The sequence below is a fragment of the Homalodisca vitripennis genome, chromosome 8 (genome assembly GCF_021130785.1).
Source record: "Homalodisca vitripennis isolate AUS2020 chromosome 8, UT_GWSS_2.1, whole genome shotgun sequence".
Taxonomy (NCBI): Eukaryota; Metazoa; Arthropoda; class Insecta; order Hemiptera; family Cicadellidae; genus Homalodisca; species Homalodisca vitripennis.
In genome coordinates this window covers 57,149,967-57,174,422 of record NC_060214.1, presented here as the reverse complement: position 1 = coordinate 57,174,422, position 24,456 = coordinate 57,149,967, and the positions used below count along the sequence as shown (strand labels likewise).

General features: G+C 34.7%; 1 protein-coding gene across 1 annotated transcript in view; it reads right to left on the bottom strand.

The window, feature by feature from the left end:
• Nucleotides 1-14,693: 14,693 nt before the first annotated feature.
• LOC124368175 (protein phosphatase 1E-like) overlaps nucleotides 14,694-24,456 on the bottom strand; it is a 32,772-nt gene continuing 23,009 nt past the window's right edge. Inside the window, exon 6 of the mRNA XM_046825450.1 lies at nucleotides 14,694-14,883. Coding sequence (XP_046681406.1) covers nucleotides 14,708-14,883 — 176 coding nt within the window. The 3' untranslated portion in view covers nucleotides 14,694-14,707. The remainder of the gene's footprint in view (nucleotides 14,884-24,456) is intronic.

Genomic DNA, 24,456 nt, shown 5'->3' with positions numbered 1-24,456 from the left:
GCTTTACTAATTGAAAGAAATATGTCACATTGAGAAGAAACTTCCGAGTTTCAAATCGTCTCAACCCTCCCCTCCCCATGACCAACACGTACAAACCAGCTGCGCCGGACACTTTCAAACTGCGCCTTACAATATCTGGGGACCTGTCTTCAGCGATCAATCCTTGGACACATGTTCCTCCCCAGGTCACGTCCTTGGATTCAATCCTTCCCGTCGTGATTTATAGCCAGCCTTCAATAACGTCTTCTTTTAAGCCAGGCCGAACTCTTACTAAAGCCCTTTTCATAAAAAACCTTGTGTTTTTTAATTTACAGATTTACTTATTGACTTTTTAGTAATTTTCAAATTATAAGTAGTTTCATAGACGTTTAAATACAATAAGGGCCTAAAATTTTTTTAATTTTGTTTTATGCTTTTTAAATTTAAATAATACACGGTATATATAATAATCACTTATCAAAGAGTCCGATTTGAAGAGGCGGATCTGTAACGTGGTTGGTTTTAGCGTAGGCAATCAACGAGCAATGTGGCTTCTTTTTATTACAAGATACCACATTTGTTTTTATAGTTCACATTGCATGTTTTGTTAAATTTACTTTATATTTGATTACTTCTGTAATACCAAATGTTATACCTAGTTATATGTGGGGGGGGGGGGGGGTGGGGGGGGGGGGGGGTGGGGGGGGGGGGGGGTGGGGGGGGGGGGGGGTGGGGGGGGGGGGGGGTGGGGGGGGGGGGGGGTGGTTATAGAAGATCCTGTATTAGAAAACTGAGCATTGTTTTCTGTTATGGTCTTCACCCACGCCCAATCACAAAGTAATAGGCTCCTCTAGACACACACCTCCGTGGCCGGCGACACTAATTGCTGTACACCCATTATAACAACAGTGGATATAACTTACACAGCTGCCCACCGCATCTTACTGTCCCCACATGACTTATCGCTTCCTCCCAGAAACTGTCTGGGACTCTCTCTTCTACAGCTTCCTGCTATGGTCTGCTAGACGATGCACCTACACCCAATCACAAACTAATAACCTCCTCTAGGTACACACCTCCCTGGCCTGGTGACACTAATTGCTGTACACCCATTATAACAACAGTGGATATAACTTACACAGCTGCCCACCGCATCTTACTGTCCCCACATGACTTATCGCTTCCTCCCAGAAACTGTCTGGGACTCTCTCTTCTACAGCTTCCTGATATGGTCTGCTAGATGATGCATCCACACCCAATCACAAAGTAATAGCCTCCACTAGGTACACACCTCCCTGGCCTGGTGACACTAATTGCTGTACACCCATTATAACAACAGTGGATATAACTTACACAGCTGCCCACCGCATCTTACTGTCCCCACATGACTTATCGCTTCCTCCCAGAAACTGTCTGGGACTCTCTCTTCTACAGCTTCCTGCTATGGTATGCTAGATGATGCATCCACACCCAATCACAAAGTAATAGCCTCCTCTAGGTACACACCTCCCTGGCCTGGTGACACTAATTGCTGTACACCCATTGTAACAACAGTGGATATAACTTACACCACTGCTCACCGCATCTTACTGTCCCCACATGACTTATCGCTTCCTCCCAGAAACGGTCTGGGACTCTCTCTTCTACAGCTTCCTGCTATGGTCTGCTAGATGATGCACCTACACCCAATCACAAGTTATAGCCTCCTCTAGGTACACACCTCCCTGGCCTGGTGACACTAATTGCTGTACACTCATTATAACAACAGTGGATATAACTTACACCACTGCCCACCGCATCTTACTGTCCCCACATGACTTATCGCTTCCTCCCAGAAACTGTCTGGGACTCTCTCTTCTACAGCTTCCTGCTATGGTCTGCTAGACGATGCACCTACACCCAATCACAAAGTAATAGCCTCCTCTAGACACACACCTCCGTGGCCGGCGACACCAATTGCTGTACACCCATTGTAACAACAGTGGATATAACTTACACCACTGCTCACCGCATCTTACTGTCGCCACATGAATTATCGCTTCCTCCCAGAAACTGTCTGGGGCTCTCTCTCCTACAGCTTCCTGCTATGGTCTGCTAGACGATGCATCCACACCCAATCACAAAATAATAGCCTTTTGTCCACCGCATATTTTACGAAATTAATGGCCTTTTTCAATTTTATTTTTCTACATATTAGTCTTAATAAAAATTAATTTCGTGATATATAATATAAACAACATTAATAAGAGCCTAAAACTGAGCTACAAGATTTTTTCTGTTCCTTAATATTGAAGCTATACAATGTTCATATGTAGATCCACTTGGCATCTTTATATAATCACGTGATAAAATAAAACCTACGTTACTCAGCAGTATATGTAGCAAATACAAGTGTAAGTACTTGTATATTTAAAATTTAAAAGTTATTATTTTCATCCAAATAAATTTGTAATTACTTTCTAAAACTGAAAAAACCCTTGCATGAAAGGCATTCAAAACGATATGTAGTATAAAGATTTATTTCAGCGCCTTCAGTTTTGTAACTGCAATATTGGTCTTATATAGGTACTGGGTGACAGGTATCGCAAATATTCAGGCACTCTTCTCACATTTTTTAAGTCGCGATTTTGACCCACATAATCAAATACGTAGATTATAAAATAATAAATTAAAAATCAACTAAAATTCTGGAGTAATTTAAATCCAGCAAGAATGACATCAAATTTAATTTTAAGGGGCAGGTTTTGAATTTGCTGTCGTAAAATTAGGGTTTTAGATCACATAATATTTTTAAGATTTATATATGTGTCAATAGTTTAGCTGTCCTTATCCAATAGTATAAAACTAAATAAATAAATGACATATTTTTAAAACCCTTCATTAAAACAATATATTACAGTAAAAATTAAACGTAAGTTAAATTGTTTAGCTTGTTCTATTAAATTTTAGAAATACAACATTAGGATTGTAGTTAACAAAAAAGCCAATAGAGTTTTTTATATTAATTCAATAATCCTCTTCTCTCTATACGTTCTTTAGCTGGATTTTAAATTTTAAAGTTCTACTGAAGATTCAGCTTGAAAAAGAACAATAGAAAACAAAACTTCAAACAGAAATTTTAATTGTACAACTTATTGTATTGTAGACTAGAAAACAAATTTTAAGTTTAGTAAACTTGGCAGGCATTAATCAACTATTAACACTATTTTTATTACTTAATTATTTCCCTTAGATATGATGCATAGGAGATAGTTGTATAATATAACATTATTTTTCATAAGAAAATATTATTTTTGGACTAGCATAGTAAAATGATGGGTTGGAAGAGTTTTTGACATATCGACCACACATGGATGTTTAAGCTTCAGTTGTGACTAAACAAAGCTGTTTTGACCAAATGTCACACATATGGATGTAGCAGATTAATATTCTAAAGTATTTTTATCTTAAAATTATTTGTATTCTGTATAAATTCTGGCTGAAGAATGGAAGAAGGGCCAAGATAAGTGATGTGTACTTTAATGAGAACCTATGCCCCCAGTACAGACAATTACTTCGAGAGGCTAAACTTAGAGCTAAGACGCATAATTTTAGGTTTGTCTGGTTTAGTGGCGGGCGAATACTGGCAAAAAAAGGGGAAAATGACAAAGATGTATTGGTTATAAAATCTTGGAATGACCTCAGCAAGATTGTGTAGGCCTAGCATCAGTGTTGCTAGGCCTATAGTAATATTTGAAATTACACTTTTTTTGCCGGTAATGGTACAGTACGTCTTAATTTATTGTTTTATGTTCCTTTTATTCTCATCAAATATTAGTTTTTTTGCAGGTATTAATTGCTTTAATTGTTTGTGTTTCTGTGTTCATAGTTTTGAATTTGTTATTGTTTGTTGTTGGGTATTGTTTGGCTGATCAGAGTCATGGGGACAATCCTACATATGGTATATATAGCCTTTGTTATGTTTTGGTTGAGATTTTTCATTGTCTATTACAGTTAGGGTGTTATAATTTTGAGTCTTGTTGTTTATTGTTGTGTGGGCTACTGTGTTATATATTTATTCTGTTATTTTTATTGTTGTTTGCTCAAATCTTTCATCGATGTGGATTTAACTGATGAACGTTTACTATTCAATAGTTATAACAATTTTGATGAGTGGTATACCACAGTAAATAGGAAAGTTCACAGTCTTGACATAGTCTACCTAAACATTAGGTCATTAATAAAGCACTGGGATACTTTAATTTTGCATTTGGTGACAGGTAAAATAAAGTTTGACGTGCTAGTATTGGCAGAGGTTTCTTGCGACGAACACGAGCTAGCCCTATTCAATATCCCAGGTTATACTAGAGTGAGTAAATTAAGAGAGAACAAGGGGGGAGGGGGGCTGGCAATGTTTATCAATGCAAGCACTCTTAACTTTTCACTCATTACACTGGATAACATTAGCACTTATGAACATATCACAGTCGATTTGGAGCTGATAGGGTCGAGAGATAACTACAAAGTAGCACTACACGCAGTTTATAGACCACCCACATCATCTAGCGGTTTTTCCCTCCAGCTGGCCACACAAGAGTTTAATATGGCCCTGACTGCTATTAAAATTCATAAAAATATGATTCTGATAGGAGATGTAAATGTCAATACTACAATGACTAGCAATGATTTAAATACCTTAGAATATGAAGCGGTACTAGCAGACCTAGGCCTAGACAGAGGCATATGGGACTATACAAGGGAAGAAATAAGGGTAGGAAGTTTAGTCAGATCATGCATCGATCCTATTTATTACTCGCTGGAAAGACCTGTGGAAAGAATATATACGGGCGTAGTAAAAGTAAAGATCTCTGATCATTACCCGGTAGTGGCCAGGATAGAACTATCTGGAGGAAGAGAGGGAGACACAGAGAATGAAAAAATTATAAGGCTAAATGATAGACAAGTAAGGATAAGGCTGGAGGAGGAACAATGGACAGTGGACGGGTATAATACTGTGAATGAAGGATTTGATAAACTTATTAAGAAATTTGCAAAGATTTATGAGGAAAGCACGATTACAATAGACAGGAAAAGTGGGAGGGACAGAGAACGGAGTCAAGCTCGTAGTAAATGGCCTATTAAACATTGGATGAATCAAGAACTCCTAAATTTACTAAAGGAAAGAGATCGAATATTTAGATTATGGAAAGGGGACCCCTCAAACCAAAGACATAGAGATTTATATAAACGATTAAGAAATAGATTGAACAATATGATTAAAAAAGAAAAAAAATATATAAAAATATATTTGAAAGAAACAAAAATAACACAAGGAAAGTATGGGAAAATATTAACCTTTTACTCGGCAGAAACAAAAAAGGGAATGTAGATAAAGCTATTGAAATAGGCATGTGTAAAACTTTGAGTATAACTGAGATTGTAAATGGTTTTGCTCAATACTATGTTGAAGGAGTGGATAATCTAAAGCATTCCTGTGGGTATGTAGATGTAGAAAATATTTCCACTAGAAATGAGACCAACGAAGAGCTAAGACATAATTTTTATATACCAAAAGCTACACCTGAAAAGATCATGGCTTTAATTAAAAATATGAACCCTGACAAATCCCCAGGTATAGACAACATACGAATGAAAGATTTGAAAATAGTAATGGGGAAAATAGCTAAACCCTTAGCAACGCTTATTAACACTTCAATTTCACAAGGTGATTTTCCAAACTGCCTAAAAAAATCTGTAATCCGACCGATCTATAAGAATAAATCCAAGAATGAGTTTAGAAATTATCGACCTATCGCTATACTGCCCTCTATAGAGAAGATACTGGAGAAATATGTCCTAGATGGCTTGAATAAATATATATCAGAGAATAATATACTAAATGATAGGCAATTTGGTTTCCGGAAAAAGCGCAGTACTGTTCAAGCATTGGAGGAGTTTGTAAACGTGTTGAATTATGGAATGGATAACAGACTTCATAGCTTATGCTTATTTATAGATTTTTCTAAGGCCTTCGAAACTATAGAATGCAGTCATATCGTAGCTTCTCTGTACAAAATAGGTGTAAGGGGTCCCTACCTCAGTTGGTTCACAAGCTATCTTAAGGACAGAACCTTTGTCGTTAAAGCAGTAGGCGTGCTGAGTGAAGAGAAGAATACAAAATATGGGGTGCCTCAGGGAAGCCAGATCGGACCAGCTCTGTTTAATATTTATCTAAACGAAATATTGAATAAAATTACAATGTGTGAGATTTTTGCATACGCTGATGATGTGGTATTGGTGACACAGCATAAAAACTTACAGAGAGTACAAGATATTTTACAGGAGGAATTTAAGAAGTTCACTAAGTGGAGTCATGACAAAGGACTTATTATTAACAAAGAAAAGACTAGCATCATGCATATATGTCCTAAGAACATGAAAATTAATATTAATATAAGTATTAAATATCATAGCTGTAAGTGCCTGCATGAGCAGAGCTTGTGCGAATGTGAGAATATAGCCATGGTTCAGAGTACATCATATCTAGGTCTGATTGTGGATAATAAATTAACGTGGAGTGATCATGTGAGTAGATTGCACAGAAAGCTATGTCCCGGCACTGCCATGATGCATAAACTTAGAAATAAACTTAGTGAGAATGCAAAACTAGCAGTATACAAAGCATTGATTGAGTCACATATAAGATATGGTGTATCTGTGTGGGGAACAGCAGCAGTAAGCCATTTAAATATAATAGCTGGTCTTCAAAAAAAATGTTTAAGGGCACTGTTTGGTAACGGCTTTGATCAAAACCTAGGTATAAGAGAATATATGTACAGTTATGCAGGACAACTAACGCCAAAGGGTTTGTACACGTTAAATATCATGACAAAGTATTATGGCAATATGGAATTTAAAAAAAAGTATAGAAGGAAATTTAACATAAGGAATGTTATTAAATATGTCACACCTATTCCCAACACCGTGTACGGGCAGAGATTGCCGAATTATATAGTCCCAAAGTTATTTAATGCATTGCCGGATGAAATTGAGAATATATCACACTTAAAGACTTACAAAAAATGTATTGAACTATGGCTATTAAACTTAGAAATGTAATTAAACTGAGATTTACCTGAAAAAAAGAAAACCACAATGGCGTAATAGTGATTAAACACCGACAACTTGCTTTGGATCACTGTGAAATACTGGTTCACTGACACACATTGGATATATACCATATGCATATATACACAGTGGACATCACTCTGGTGCACTGAATGACGTGACAAGTGACACAAACACTGAACACTGCGTATCGTGGGCCTGCAGTTAAACGGATTGTTATATTAATTGTAACATTGTTATTTTCGCTGATAATTTATTGTTACTCGTTATCTATTTATATATTATATTGTTGGCTATTTGAATTGTATCATAATGTTAATCACTGTTATTTAAAGCTTTGAGGGCACAGTTTAAGAAGTAAATAAGTTATTCTGACATTGTTACTTGCTGTATATGTTAAATATTTATTGTAAATCGTTAATTAGTGGTTAACATTGTTATTTTCTCTGATAATTTATTGTTACTCGTTACCTATTTATAGATTATATTGTTGGCTATTTGAATTATATCATAATGTTAATCACTGATATTTACAGCTTTGAGAGCACAGTTTTGGAAGTAAATAAGTTATTCGGACATTGTTATTTATATGTTAAATATTTATTGTAAATCGTTAATTAGTAGTTAACATTGTTATTTTCTCTGATAATTTATTGTTACTCGTTATCTATTTATAGATTATATTGTTGGCTATTTGAATTATATCATAGTGTTAATCACTGATATTTAAAGCTTTGAGAGCACAGTTTTGGAAGTAAATAAGTTATTCTGACATTGTTATTTATATGTTAAATATCTATTGTAAATCGTTAATTAGTGGTTTATCTGTATTTTATGCTTGGTGTTAGATTTTGTTGTACCGTTGATACTCTAGCTTTAAAAATAAATTAATTACATTTTAGTTTTCATATTGTTATTAGTTTTTTAAGAATGTTATTTATGGTTTCTGTTTCTCTCTCCGTTGTTAGTGGTGATGAATGGCTATAAACCTCACAGGGAGCACAACAGCACGGTGTTGCGCACACACGTATTTAACCTAATTGGATAATTTAAACACACTAGTATTGACACACACTATAACTAACGCACACAAACACCGACACCGAGAACACTACAAGGGGAGCACACACACAGTATCGCGCGCCGGAGTTCCCGTACCTCCTCAGTCATGTTAAAGCGAGTAGCGGATTGAGTACCGCACTGTCCACTCTAGAAACATATTGGGATTTGACTGAGGGCAGGTTTTATTTGCTTATTTGTTTAGAGATAAGGAGATTTGGGAATTCCGGTAGCCGGCGTTGTCAGATTTCCTGATAACAGGGTTGCCATTCATCGCTGCTGAGGGAAGAATTAATTAGGATTTTTAGGGACTCAAATGTGCGTTTGATTTTAACTATTACTATTAAGTATTATTTTTTTTAAATGTACTGTTTCGATCAAATTTACCACACATACCAAGATATCTAAGCTAGTGCCTGCCCTAAACCGCCGAATTTGAGTTTATAGTTTAGTAAATTAAAAGAAAGTTAAAAGTTGAATATTTGTATCAATGTATTCTATATACTTTTTCAAGTGGTCCTCACCGACAAGTTTTGTTGAACTTGGTGAGGCCAAGACTATGTAAAACAACTGTTTATAAATAAAATAAATAAATAAATAAATAAAAAATAAAAAAAAACTGTTGTGCAAATAAATTGTAAATTGTATTTAGTAAATAAAAATATGTTCTAAGCAAACCTCTCTGCTTTAAAATGCTTTACAACTTCATTTACAACCTTATTTGATACTATGGAGACCCAGATTATGAAATAAAAACTTTTAACTTTTAAGTACTATATGGTAATATGGAACCAGTGTAACTATGGCAAAAGCATGAGGCTAGTTCACAATTACTATTCTTAATACTTATTTAAATGAGCCTAAAGAATCAGCTGAACTTCAAACTAATATTAAATCGCCACACAAATTCTCCGGTGAAGCTAATCTAAGCAAATTCCCATTGACTTCCACTCAAGTTTGACAACGTGTCACATGTAGTTTTAATGGCGATAGCACACAGAACTGATAAGCTAATGATAACCTTCTCCACAGTTTCCATCAGTTGCTACCATGGATCATTCAAGCGAGAAGACCCAACCGAATGAGGAGCTGTTCCTCAACCCGTCTTCCCTGTACTGCATCTACGGCGAAGAGAAAGGAAGCGAAGAAAACCTTTACGAGAGTTTGCCGATCCCTACTCCACCATTGTATGATGAAATAATACAGAAAAAGTCATCGCTCGATGGACTGATACAACAGCCCTTGTGTGGAAAACCAGATGGGACTTTCAAAACAAAATTCAAGAGTATCTACAACCTCTGGTGGCAGTGCTGGAACTTCTCGTTCTGGGCCAAAATTATCGTAGTGTTTCTCACCTTATCATTGACGATCAATTACCTCACACTGCAGAAGGAAATCCAAAAAAACTCCCAGAATAATAAAAGCAGCAGTACGGTTACTGTGACGATCCAAACACCGAATGATGCTCCGACACATTCCATTGCCCACAGCAATGAAATGCTTTCCTGGGACTTCACTTCTCAGGATTGGTATATTTTCATACCTTTCATGACTCGTATTTGCCTAGAATTTCCACTAAATACAATAAAAGTTGTCTACTTCCAACCACTTCAAGTGGAATACGAGAATTGTCTTGATACTAATTCCTGCTTGAAATTCATCGACACTTACTTAGCCATCGCAGATGCGTCTACGAATTTCTCCTACTATGTCGACCAGAGAGGACAGATTTACGGAAGTGTGGACAAGTGGTGCCTTCGTGTTCCTAAACAGCTGTGGGTAGCAGTGATGATTAACACCAACAATCCACTTCTGGGTAATCCTCCATCACCAAGTGAAGTAATCCTTGCCGAACACTTTGGTGACATCCTGGCATATGGCATGATTCATGGATACTTGGATTTCAACTACGAGAAAGTGTACTTGAATAAGTGCATTGTGACACCTCCAATTCACAGAATTGTGAGTCCAGTTCCATTGGAACCACAATCCTCACCAAACAGGGTTTAAAAAACTTGTGGTATAATGCATTAATAAACAATATAAATATAAAGTTAATAGGTAAAGTAACAATGTATTTATTTACATTTCTACTTTTTTAGTGTTGACTTCTATTACGTAAGATGGTGATGCAATATGATGTTTGTCCATTGTTTTTACAAATAAAAATTATTTTGTTTCTGGTAAAATTCTCTGCCATTATTAAATTTTAAAGAAACAATGAATAATTTTGTAGTTGATCTTTGTAGCGATGAATGTTTATGTTTTATTTTAGAATATTCTTTTGGTAATTTGAAAAAGATAAAAAATCATTTTGAGCTCTTTAATCATATGACATTTTAACATGTGACATAGTAACACATGTAGCCTAACCAACTGCAATGTACCCTGAGAAAGATTTCATATAAGAATTTATATTTGGAATGAAAGTTCGATTCTTCAAATTCAAGAATGAGTTGTATGTTGGTGCAAGCCCACCCTTGGGACTTCTTTATGATTGTATACCTTTCCGCAGGACATGTCAAAAATGAAACGTGCTATGGACTTGGAATTTTATACACAACTTCAGAGAGGCCTATATACAACACATGGTTTAGAGTATTTAAACCTTGTAGTAAAGAATGTTGAATTCTCTACACCTCATTGATGCAGTTGTCAGGCATTAAGCTTATAAATCCAATTTCCCAACAACAATATGTTGTTATTACGGCAAGCTCATATAGCACAGAATGTTATGGATAGGTATTAACATCATCAACAATCTTCAGAGGGTTATATGATGTTAGTTCTATATCTGAAATATGCAACTCTTACAGAAGCACTGGACACTTGAGTGTTGCATTATAAAAAACTTAAAATTTTATTGGCAATGGTCTGCTAAGAGTTAAAAAATAACGTGCAATAATCTCTCTTCACGCTTTAATGAAGTGCTGAAGGGAATAGCGGAAATGATGTTTGTTATTATAAGTAATCTATATCAGAGAGAGCGGTGAATCTCATTATAACAGTATATTTTTAATACAACCCCGGCAGTGAAGGTTCAGGGTAAACCCTATGATTGCTGTTTAGGAGAAACCAGAAGAAAACAAGTGAAGATCACTATTATCCAATTACTTACGCAGTACTCATCTAAAGGCGTTCTTCTTGCACAAATAGAAACATTAGAATCCCTTTTGTCTTCCAACTTCCCTTGTAAGTTGTTCCCTTTGGAAATTTCCAAAATAGAACTTTAGACATACATAAGTTACGATAAAATAATTAGAGTAAGCCCTTGACCAAAGTAACCTCTTCTTGACTACTGCCTGAGGATAATGTTGAATGTAATGTTCATGTTGTTGTAATGTTGGATGTTGTTGATGTAATGCTGTGTTGTTGGGTAATGTTGTTGTGTTGTCTCACCAGACAATGATCAGGAGATAACGGGTTATTTTCATGTCTCTGTTTTAGAAGAGCTGTTAACTGTCATAAAAAACTCATTGCTATCAAATCCAAGTGAGATAATAGCTGCTCTCTCTGGTACTGAACCTGAACTGGAACCTTGACTATTGTTGATGATACTTTCTTTTCTTCTGACTTTCTCTTTAGTAAATATTAAAATAAAAAAAAGAATATTGTGATAATAGAAATCTTTATTTTAGTTTTTAGTAAAAATATTTATTTGTAATCCCCATTTAAACAAGACTATTTGCAGTCTGTATGTGTAGCTGTGCTAAGCTTTGCAAACATAAATTTATATTTCAATAAAATTTTTTCCTGCAAGTGAGATTGAAAAACATCCAGATCAGTTGATTTGTACTTTAATGTAAAAAAAATATGATTTTGGGAAAAAACAACATTTTTTATTAAATGTACTCTAACTGACATTGATTATATTGCTTATACTCATACTATTTGTATTATTGGATGAGTTATCTCCAACTACTTGTGTAACTAATACATCTAAGAATACCCAACATCTTAGAAGACGGGAACTGAAAAAACTAAAAAAACCCCAACAAAGCGTAAAACCTCTACTGGCACAAACAAACATCTTTTCTTTCAACATCATACACCAAACAATAAAAGAAATTGTTTTTCTAAATTCCAAAATGAGATAAAGATCTTGCAATTTTCATTAAACTACATGCTGACCTACACTGTACATAAAATCCCATGCAAATTCAATATTGGTTTAGAAAACTCATCAATGGAATTCAATGGTAAAAGTATTAGACTACAGAGGATATCTTCTTCTTATCTTCCATTGCTATATTTCTCTAAACACTAAGCATTGTTTGCATTCCAGCTGATTAAGTTCCCTATAAAAACCATAACAGTTTTAGCATAACATGGAACATTAGCAAATTAATCAACTTAAAGGATGGCGGAAATGCTGAAGCAGACATAAATGAAAACAAGTGTGGGAATTGCAAAAGACAAAAGAAGATAAAAGCATATTATTTCTGCTATTAAAGTGTTGTAATAAATCACTTTTACTGTGCAGCAATAATATAACAGGAATGACAAGTCAGTAACTATTTAGTGGATGATCATTATAGTGTTTAGCTAGGAAAAATATCCTCATATTATTTTAGCATTACAACGGCATTACATAACTTATTGATTTTTATGTAAGTTTATTGTAATTTCTTTTAATAATTGAGATATGAAATTTTCTCAGACATTACAAAAATTGTGTTTTATTATTGTACTTAATTATTGATGTATTATTAGGTGCTGTATCAGCCAGATTAAACTTTGTTGAAGGGAAAATGATTTGCAGATGCTAAAGTTGTCAAGGAAATGGTAAAGCAAACAATAAAAGAACTTTCAAATGATGATTTCCAAAACTGTTTTGAACAGCTGTACGAATGTTGGAGCAAGTGTGTTGTTGCAGGAGAGAGTATTTTGAGGGAAAATAGATCTGTAAATTTTTAACTTTGTTCAATAAATATATATAAACTAATTCCAATAACTTTTTGACTCTACATCATAATATAACAACTAAAATGAACTATATAACAAAAAGAGACCTTTCTATCACGCGTGATTTCACAGATGTGGAGAATGACATGATTTTAAGAAGACGAATTTAAGGCGATGAATTCTTTCTATCAATATTTTGTAACACAAGGGAATTAAAACTGAATCCACTGATATTTCACTTCTGTTGTGCCAGGTGTTGATTATTGTAATAATCTGTATTATTTTATTAAACGTTTGTATTCAATTTAAAATTATTTGTCAATATCCGTCTTGTTCCTTGTCCAAGATGTATCCTGACTAGTTCACCTGCCTTCTTGAAAGATCCTACAATTCCTTCCTGGCAAAAAAAGCAAACAAAAAAAACCCAATTTTTTGTGGGGAATTATGGTACAAACAATCATTGATATCCTTTTTGTTTTTGAGATATTTTAGATCAAAGTTAAAATTAAAGCCATTCATACATACCATTTAGATACTAAAAAAAAATATTGCTGTGAAGCCCCTGCTTTACAACAAAAATATACAGGATAAACTTTTAAAACCACCCAGAGAGAACTTTTCTCAAATAGATGTCAAAAGTTACACACCGTGAATTCTCTACTAACACGTTCTCAAAAACTTCAGGAAGATTTTTAGGGGGGATCTTAAAGTTTCTCTTTTGAGTCGAAAATTCTTGCTGACCCTCGTCTCAAAAAAGTGTCTTGGGCAAAAGAATTGTTTACACATTAAAAAGTAGGCACTACTGACCTAGAAACACCATCAAGCTTATTTTTTGTATCTGAAACTGTTTACAAATAAGCAGGAGAGATTATTACCCAAAATCTTAAAAAAATACTAAGCTTTGGCAGGCTGATCATGGCTAAAGAAGATTACTGCTCTGACATAAATCCTAATGCAAGCTAAAATTTCAATACAATAGAGCAACGAGCTGACAGGTGAGTTTGAGAGGTAGAAAAAGAAAGACTAATCTAGATCCGAGAATTGTTTTAGATACCATGATTTAAAAGAAAAAATTGGAGATTATAAAAACGTATAACTGCAATCTACCCACTTTCATACGTTATGAGTACATATTTATTAATTTTTAAGTGTATTTATAAGACATCACACCTAAAAACTCTATCAACGATAAATCTGATTGTACCTACATAGAGGTTCTTACCAGTTAGAACAAATAGTTTTGATTTTATCAGACGTATTTTCGATGTGATGTGGAGAACTAAAGTAGTGTTGGACAACGTTGTAGGACATGAAAAAGAAATGTTTTTCTAGAAAGGATTTCTATATGTAATCAAAAACTGTTGAAATAAGAAGAAGTAGCTGGACAAATAAAAACCAGCTGATTAACATTGCTATTGCTTTACACATTCATTGAACTTGTCAACAGAACTCTACAGTTTATGTTTGAAAAAGTATTTAATTCAAAAGGCATTTTATTCATTTGAAGAATTTTATACAATATTATGATTTTACTCATAACTATTATAGTAACTTATTTTTAGTGACGCTATTTATTGTACTCATGTGCAAAATATAAATAAAGATATTAAATAAAAAAAAATAAATAAAAAAAATACCAAAACAGAAAACTAGGATACTAACACTGACCTGCATTCTCCTGAAGATGATTGTAGACAAGATTTGTTGCCTCCTGCTCCGTCACAAAGTCCCAGAGACCATCACAGCCCACGATCAGGAAGTCTTCAGTCCCATCCAAGGTTATTTCCTCCACATCGGGCTTAGCACTTACGTACGGTTTGTACTCTACATCTCCTGTAACATACAAGAAGAATTTACAGGATCTTCCGATTTCCAGTAAGGATGGGGCATGGGGCTTATTTACAGTTTGTACTCTACATCTACTGTAACATAGTACAAAATTTTACAGATCATCAGATATCTAATATGGATAGGGACAGAGTGCTCACATACAGTTAGAACCTACATCTCCTGTAACATGAAAAAGCATTTTCAGGATCTTCAGATCTCAAGTAGGAATACAAGCAGAGCACTCAAGTAGGATTTGTACTATCCATCTACTGTAACATAGCAGAAGAGTTTTCAGTATCTTCAGATCTACAATAAGGATGAGGGGGTGCAGTGCTCAATTACTGTTTTCTACTCCTCATCTCCTGAAATATGGGAGACAGATTTAAGGGATCTTGAGATCTGCAGCAAGGATTAATATAATAAATATAATAAGATTATATATTATATGATTAAAATTTGGAAATCATTAAAATAACATGTTATATTTAGATGTTTGTTAAAATTATGTATTCAAGTTAATATTGATCCTAGTCACTTTTTGTTTATTTCCTGGAAATCCCACCACTATTTTTCATGATGTTGGATCATTCAGAAAACATGGCTTAAAATGAAACAATCGGTTATTTAATGAATTTAAACATCTTAAAAACTGTGGACTGAAAAGCACAGGGTAGTTGAAGGTTAACTGGTACATATATCTCATAAAAAACTGGTCTCTAAATTCATATTTAAACATACAAAGAAAAAATGAGGTTTTGGACCACACCATTTTTTTGTCTACTTTCAACCACTAAAAGTCCAAAATTTAAAAAACTGCATTTTTGTAATGAAACATATTTTTACTTGATAAAAGTTTTAATTGAATTTACCTAATTAATAGAGTAGTCTTCACAAAATAACTTTTAAAACAATTATAATTTCATATTAATAAATAAAAATAAATACAATTTTTAGTCAACAACGACTTTAAAAAAATATGGCTGAGAAAGGCAGTTATGCAATGACAGGGACTGGGATTCTAGCAAACACGGATGAAACAATCCTGCAATCTAAAGGGTTTAGCAAACAAATAAAAAATTAGGAATGGCTTCGTGGATCTGTATGAAAGCTCCAACTGACGGCTACAGCGAGTGGATATTGTACAATCATATCAACAGTCACAGGTCTGCAAGCACAATAGCCAATTGACAGAGAGATTAGAGTCCCATGTAACAGCAGATTTCGTCTGTCACCATTGTTCTGTCATTTATTACCCAGTAATGTCTTCACTGACTTGCCCACTTCTCACTTCTGTGCCATTGTATGCTGATCCGGGAAATCCATCCAGTACCTAACTGTCGTTTGTAGACAGATTATTGAATTAAACTCACCGCCTAATACCAGGAGGCAATGGGGCATGTAAACACTGCTATTTTATACTTTCTTTAAATGAAAAAAATATTTATGAAATTTTTTTACTTTTTTCAGATTATACGGTTATCTATATCATTGAAGAATTCCTTGATCTTTTCCCACAGCTGTATTATGAACATATTTGGTATAAATTGAAAGCGCTGTGAATTTGAAGTACATCCAACTATAAGGCACTGCCCCACAGACTTCCAAATTACCAATGTTAATCTTTAAGAATATTTTTCTTTAATTTAAAACAGCTGATTTATTAAAACTACCAAAGGTAACAGCAAAATTATGGTTAATTTGTAATTGTCCTTTTAGTATCTAAAGCTGTTCTTCTGGTTTTTTAGTTAAATTTTGTTATATAATTCAGTTTAATGAACAAATTGATAAATGTCTGTACTGTTGTTTAAAAATTTGCGTTTTTATCAGTGGTGCTTATAAAAAGTGTTTCACTCTCTGCCTTCAGGGCCCCAAAACTTTGCTCTTCAAACTTACACTATATATTTTAAAATAGATATAGGATGTCTTCTGGTGAACATCACTGAAAATGTATGGTTGTTTGGAATGACACATAAAAATCACGTGTCTACCACATCCCTGTTATTCAACATGAAATTGTGTGCAAATCTTCAGGCAACTGCTAGATGTGATGCTGACTCTTCACATGAGATATTAATTGTGAAACTTTCCGATTAAAAAGATTAGTCATTTATCAAAATTTTTGCCCAATGGTATGCATCCGTTTGTAAGCATCAGCCAGGATCAAATAAACGGACCAACACTGACCAAATGAAGACGAAAAAAGAGGCACAATTTTTGGTTAAATTGTTTTCATATGGTTGGCTTACGCTGATTTAAGTTTCATGTGAAAATCTAACATTTCATATTAATTGTGTCATAGTTAAAAAAAATGATGTGGGTAAAATTTGTTGTTTAATGTTTTGAACCCTTTTAATAACATTTTATTTGAACCCCAACCAAAACTATCTTAACTGATTTCTTTCTTAAGTGAAATTCGTCTATTGACTTCAGGAATAAACTAGGTTTTGTACTAATACAATGTAAATTGGCTATCAGTTTTTAGAGTAATAAATCAGGTAAACCGTATGGGTGGCACATATTGCAATGCTTGAATCAAGATCAACGTGAAGGACGATGGTTATAGTGGGTGGCTCTCCACCAGAGCCAAAGGCTTCTGAGCACTCTGTTCCACTAAAAGTAGCATAGAATATCTCTTAGGTTTAGCTACATAGAGGTTCTTACCAGTTAGAACAAATAGTTTTGATTTTATCAGACGTATTTTCGATGTGATGTGGAGAACTAAAGTAGTGTTGGACAACGTTTTAGGACATGAAAAAGAAATGTTTTTCTAGAAAAGGATTTCTATATGTAATCAAAAACTGTTGAAATAAGAAGAAGTAGCTAGACAAATAAAAACCAGCTGATTAACATTGCTATTGCTTTACACATTCATTGAACTTGTCAACAGAACTCTACAGTTTTATGTTTGAATGGCAAATCTCTCATTTAGCTATTTCGATTCTCAGAAGAATTCATAGAAAAAATACCAACAAAGACGAAAACCTACAAAATGATTACTTACTCCATGCTACTCTATGAATGTGAGGTTTGGCCTCACATTCTTCATACACAAAAATGTTAGAAGTAAATAGAATTTGCTCACATAAGACCAGCCCTGAGCTTACAAAACAGTCTCTGAACTCAATCAATCAATAAATATTCTTTATTACATATTCTTGGAGTAGTACATCGTCAGAAAACAAGTGCAAACGTAATTTGAGAGTCCATGTTGCTAGATGGGTTGATCCTCAAGGAACTCCCTTTCTTTGTAGTACGAGCGATTCAGCAGCCATTTTGTGAGAGCTGTCCTGAAGGTCTTGATAGGTCCTTCTTTAGGTGGTCTGGTAGGTGGTTGTAGAAGAGGGCCCCTTTGTTTGTTTGTTGGTTTTTTTCCAACAGGATGAGGTGGTGTATCGGGAGGGCAAAGTCGGCAGCGTTCCTTGTGTTGTGTCCATGCAGGTCTTGATGTCTGGTCTTGTGACTGAGGACGGCATGTGTGATTACTTCTCGGATATAGAGGGATATTATTGTAAGGATTTTCAGCTCTCTGAATGGTTCCCTACAGCTGCCTTGGAATCCGAGGTTTGCAAAACATCTCACCGTTCTTTTCTGGTGAATGAGGACTCTTTGTAGGTTATTGTTAGATGATCCTCCCCATACTGCTATACCGTACCTGAGGTGCGATTCAAACAATGTGTAGTATGCCGTTTTTTGCTGTCTCAAGGTTGCTTGCTTGTAGTATTCTTCCTATAAAATAAGTGCCAGAGCAGAGCTTCTTGCAGAGCTGGTTGGTGTGCTGCTTCCATGGGAGTTTTGAGTCCATTGTTATGCCAAGGTATTTAGTCTCAGTGTGTCAATTCTGTCAATAGGGATATTTATATTCTGTTTTTTTGTTCTAAAATTTAATTGGACTGTTTTGGTTTTGTTAAGGACCAATTGATTGTTTCCACAATATTCCTTGGCTTTGTTTATAGTTGTGTTCGCTTGAAGGAGCAGTGCCTCTGCTGACTTATTTGCCAATGTGATGACTGTGTCATCAGCATACATGATAGTCTGGCAATGGTCAACTAGTAGGAATGGTAGATCATTTGTCAGCAGGAGGAAGAGTACAGGACCAAGTACCGATCCCGAGGAACGCCCCTTGCTATTTTGGCTGTCTCTGAGAGTATTATGTTCAGTACGTTATTATTAGTATAGCTTAGCTCAACGATTAGTTGTCTGTCATTGAGGTAACTGTGGAACCATTACGCCTCCATTCCGCCAATACCCAGACCGTGTAGTTTATTAAGTAGGCGGCTGTGACTAAGGCAGTCAAATGCCCTACTAAAGTCAAGAAAGAAGCTGGTGACTAGGCATCCGTTTTTGAGTTGGTCAATTACGTGTTCTGTAAGTTGGATCAGTGCCGTTGTGGTTGACTTTCCTTTTCAGAAGCTGTGCTGGTGGGAAGTAAGAAGGTAATGTTGCTGTAGGTGGGATAGGAGTCTGTTGAGGACAATTTGTTCAAAAACTTTTAGAGAAATTAGTCTGAAACTACTTGTGTCTGTTGTTGGGCCTTTTTTATGTTTTGGGTAGACTTTAGAAAGCTTGAGCAGTGATGGTAAAATTCCTTGGCTTAGTGATTTGTTAATTATATTTTCCAATGGCTTACTCAGTTCTTTTTTACAGAATTTGACAAGTTTAGCTGATATTTCATCAAAGCCTGATGATGTTTTTGGTTTCAACGTATCTATTGTCTTTTCTATCTCTTCTTGTGTAGCATGTTCAAAGTGAAACTTAGCATTTCAGTTGAGAGGAGTATTTCCTAGTCGCATGTGTCTGGGTTAATGCCGTTGTCTTGAAGGGTTTTTTTTCAGCAATATTAACAAAGAAGTTATTGAAGTGATTTGCTATTTTTGTAGGATCTTCCATAGTTCCATTGTTTGTCACAAGCTGCCAAACATTGGTGATCAGTTTCATGTTTTGATCTTCTCTCTTTGTTTATGACTTGCCAGAGTGCTTTTGACTTATTGTCAGCTCTGCTTATGAAGTAAGATGTTTTCTCATTCCTTAGGCTTTTTAGCTTTAGGTCGTAGTCCTTCTTTCTAGCTTGTGTTTCAGCTTTTTCTTCTGGTCGACCTCAGTAGAGTTCTTTTTCCTGTACATCTAGAACTGTACGTCTAGTTTACTGAGTCCTCAATGCCCATTGATATGTAGGAGCAAGAGTAAAAGTTTGTATTTAACGGCAAGGAAGAGCTTTGAAAACTAAGCAACAGATAAAGGAATGAGTATGCAGATAAAATTATTTGGTAAGCTGTGACAAATGCCACTATAGATTTAAATTTGGCTCGTAATCATCAGTAGCTGAGAACACGATAGCCAGCTTCACCAAATGGATAGAGAGACAATACTGCAAGACAAACGAGTTCCTCACTCAGTTCCCGTTGGTTTACATCTATTGGATGGTAACAGCAAGGTGAGGAGTTTTTATCAGGCAGAAGTCACAGCCATTAAAGAATGTGTTTGAGAATCTTTGTTTGCAGTATAGGAGTTAGACGATTAGTATTTACAGATAGCCAGGCAGCACTGAATGCGTTATACTGTTGTGTCTTCAATTCCAAACAAACTTGTCTGGGATTGCTATCAAATTGTTTCTTTCCTTGACAGGATCAACAAAGTGACTGTGTGTTGAGTTCCTGGTCATGAGGGGATCTCACACATGGCAATTCAGTATTGTCACGGCAGCGATCTGGTTGTGAATGAAAAGAAAACCAAGCAGCTGATTTTATAACGACAAAGAGACACCACAGGAAGAATACCTGGTCTGGAGGAGGTTGCCTCAGCTAAATACCTTGGTGTAACAGTTGATGATGGTCTTACATGGACACCCCATATTGATTCCTTGTGTCGTCATCTCAGCTCAGGACTCAATTCAATTCAATTCAATTCAAAACAATCTTTATTTACAATTTGTACATCATACATTATACAATATACAAATACAAAATGGCGTCAAAATTACAATTGAGAAGCTTATTAAAATAATGGTATCTAAATGATCACTAAATAATAATGGTATGAAGCATAATATACACTTAAATATACTTAATAAATTACATCGTATTGTCATTCAGAAAAAAACTCATCAAAAGAATAAATTGTTTTATGTAATAAATAATTTTTAAGTTTGAGTTTAAAACTTTTAATGTCATTAATATTTCTAATATTTTGTGGAAGACTATTGAAAAATTTTATACCTGCTACTAATGGGTTTTTTTTTCTAAATTCTAAGTTTACTTTTGGAATTGCAAACTGGTTTCGATTTCGGGTCAAGTAGCTATGAGACGAACCCAAAACAGGTAATCTGTCTCCAGCTTCCTTAACTGCAACTGCCGTTTCTAAAATATACATACTGTACACCGTTAGGATACCCAATTCAGAAAAATATTGTTTTACTGACTGACGTAGATCTAAATTGAGAATGATCCGTATAGCTTTTTTTTGAAGAAGAAGAATACTTTGCAAATTTTGATCGTTAGTTGCACCATATAGTACAATACCAAAATTTATATGGGAGTGTATGTGAGCAAAATACACTACTTTCAAAACGTCCAATGTACAGAATTTGGATATACTCCTCAACGCATATAAACCAGAAGCTATTTTATTCAAAATTTTATTTACATGTTCGTTCCAAGTTAAATTTTTGTCTAATGTCATTCCTAAAAATTTTACATTGTCTAATTGTGTCAGTTTTACTTGAGAAATTTCTATATCAAGATCGCTTGAGCATCTGTTTTGCCTTGTATTAAATAAAATATAATTAGTTTTTTCAAGATTAAGTAGCAAATTTTTTTTTGAAAAGTAGTTTTTAACTGATGTTAAATTACTTTTGGATTGGGTTTCTATTTCATTTAGAGACTTATTTGAAATTATAAGATTCGAGTCATCCGCATATAGGCACATTTTACCAGCAACAGTCTTCGGTAATCCAGTAATATAACATAAGAATAATATAGGCCCAAGAATAGATCCTTGGGGGACACCATTAATTACAGTTCTTAGATTTGAGTTTACACTTATTAATTGATTGAATTCATTTTTAAAAGCTGTTTCTACAAATTGTTTTCGATTGTTTAGGTAAGACTGTATCCAATTTAGCGGAGTTCCAACAATACCCAAATTACTAAGGGTACTAATGAGATTATCATGAGAAACACTGTCAAACGCCTTGCACAGATCCATGAAAATACCTGTGACATATTCTCCTCTGTCCACTGCATCAACAATTGCTTCAATAAAATCAATACCAGCAGTAATAACAGATTTATTTTGTCTAAAACCATGTTGTTCACTATCAAATAAATTATTAGATTCAAGGAACTCCATTAGTCTTATATACATAGCTTTTTCATATATTTTTGAAAATATAGGCAAAATAGATAAAGGTCTATAATTATTTGGATCAGTGGTATTTCCTTTCTTAAAAACAGATTTTACTCTTGAAATTTTTAATTTATCGGGGAATATACCAGTTATAAATGAGGAGTTAATAAGGTGAGTTAACGGTTTAATTAGATTAGTTTTAGCTCTTTTAATGATTGGCATGAAACCAGTTGAATACTTGTTTTTAAAAGAAGTAATAATTTTATTCAGTTCCAATTCTTTTATTGGTTTGATACGAAATTTAATTGGGGTTCTATTTTGATTTTCTGTAGTATTTAAAGTAGACTTTATGTAATATGGAGACTGAAGAACATAAGCAACATGGAAACATCTAAGACCCCCTACTATGCGCTATTTGAGTCACACCTCCGCTATGGAATTGTAGTATGGGGAGGTACTACAGCTGGAAACATACAAAGAGTCCTTATTCTTCAGAAAAAAGCAATAAGAAACCAAGGAAACCTCCAGCACAGATAATCTTGTAGGGAGACCTTCAGGAAGCTAAATATCCTAACAATAGAAAACCTTTACATTTTCGAAGTCATTAAGTACATCTATGCAATGGCTCCAGAAAAAATCTGAACGAATGCCCAGATACAAGACTATAATACACAACATGCAACCAATTACTGCCTTCCTGCACACACCCTCAGTGCAACTGAAAAGAGACCATGCTACATGGGATTTATAAGTTATAAATGACATGACGGTTGAGCTTTCGGACAGATTACAACGTGCTCAAAATTATTGTGTTCCCTTTATCTTCAACCTTAGACGATATGACCATATAACACCCTTCATCAATCAGTTACATCTGTTAAAGTTGAATCTACTCGGTCACTTCCACATTCTTAGCATATTACATTCATTTTGTATAATGATTATTCCCCTTCTTATCTGTCACGCTTTTCTTTCATTTCTGAAACAAGCAACTGGAATACTCGACGTGGAGCCTCTCTGTTATCTATTCCTGTTCATAGATCCTCTATTTACAGTAAATCATTCACAGTCTCTGCTTGTCGACTCAGGAATAATCTCCCGGATCATATCAGAGGTATTCATAGTCGGGAATGGTTTCGGGGGGTGCTTAGGTACCATCTGTTTCGGGCCTCATCAGGTTGACGATATCGTGGAATAAGGTATGGGACGATGGCTTTGTATGAATGGTGATAGGCAAATGCCTGTTAATTTCCTTGTAAGTTTTATTCTATTTATTTATTTTTAGTTTCATAGAGAACCTTCATTTCATTTTATTACTTTATATAAATATATATTATAATTTTTGAATGTAAAATAGTAATGTAAGTTGTATTGTGGCTCTTGTTTCACAGTAATAGTATAGGTTATTAATTTATGGTTAGGTGTAAGAGAGGACTTAATAGTCCTAACCTCGCCAATTGAGTATGTTTTACGTTGTATTCAATAAAGACATTTTTCATTTCATGGGGGTGAAAATGTGGAACAACCTGCCAGAAGACCTGAATAGGATTAACATGAGATAGTTTGCTCAGTGAGTAAAAACATGGCTTCAGGACCGACCGTTCTACACACTGGCAGAATTCTTCAATTGGAGAGGAACTCAAGCGTAAACTGAATAAAATACAATTTTATATACTTGTGTTAATTTCAATTATTTGATTTTACATCTTGTATTAAAATATTTTAACCTATGTGTAACTTGACGCAATTACTGTTCTTGACGAATATGTAAATAAAGTATTATGACTATGACTCTGGTAATGAAAGAGCTGATGCCCTGGTCTTCTTGGACTTAGTGTCTAATATGATGGGGCCTAAACCACTGTATCGGCCTGTGGGGTTGTCTCGACATGTTCAATGTCGGTTTACACTGAACATGAGAGAAGGTGGCGATTGCATACGGATCTGAGGATGAATAGATTTATCCTGCAGACCCCTTCCCTCACGTGCTATGCACCAGTCACATGTACAATACTAGCACATACCCGTGGCTTCGCCTGCTATTTATATGACACCCTATATTTCATTGAATAGCTTCCATGATTTAAGTAACAAAATTTATTTTAGACAAATCTAGAGGAAATCCAAACTCAAAGTTCATAGCTTTCTTAGTGAAGGCACTTGTGATGTAATACAATATGGTCCTATATTTTAAAAATTGAATTAGTCACATATCACGCATTACGCACCCATTTT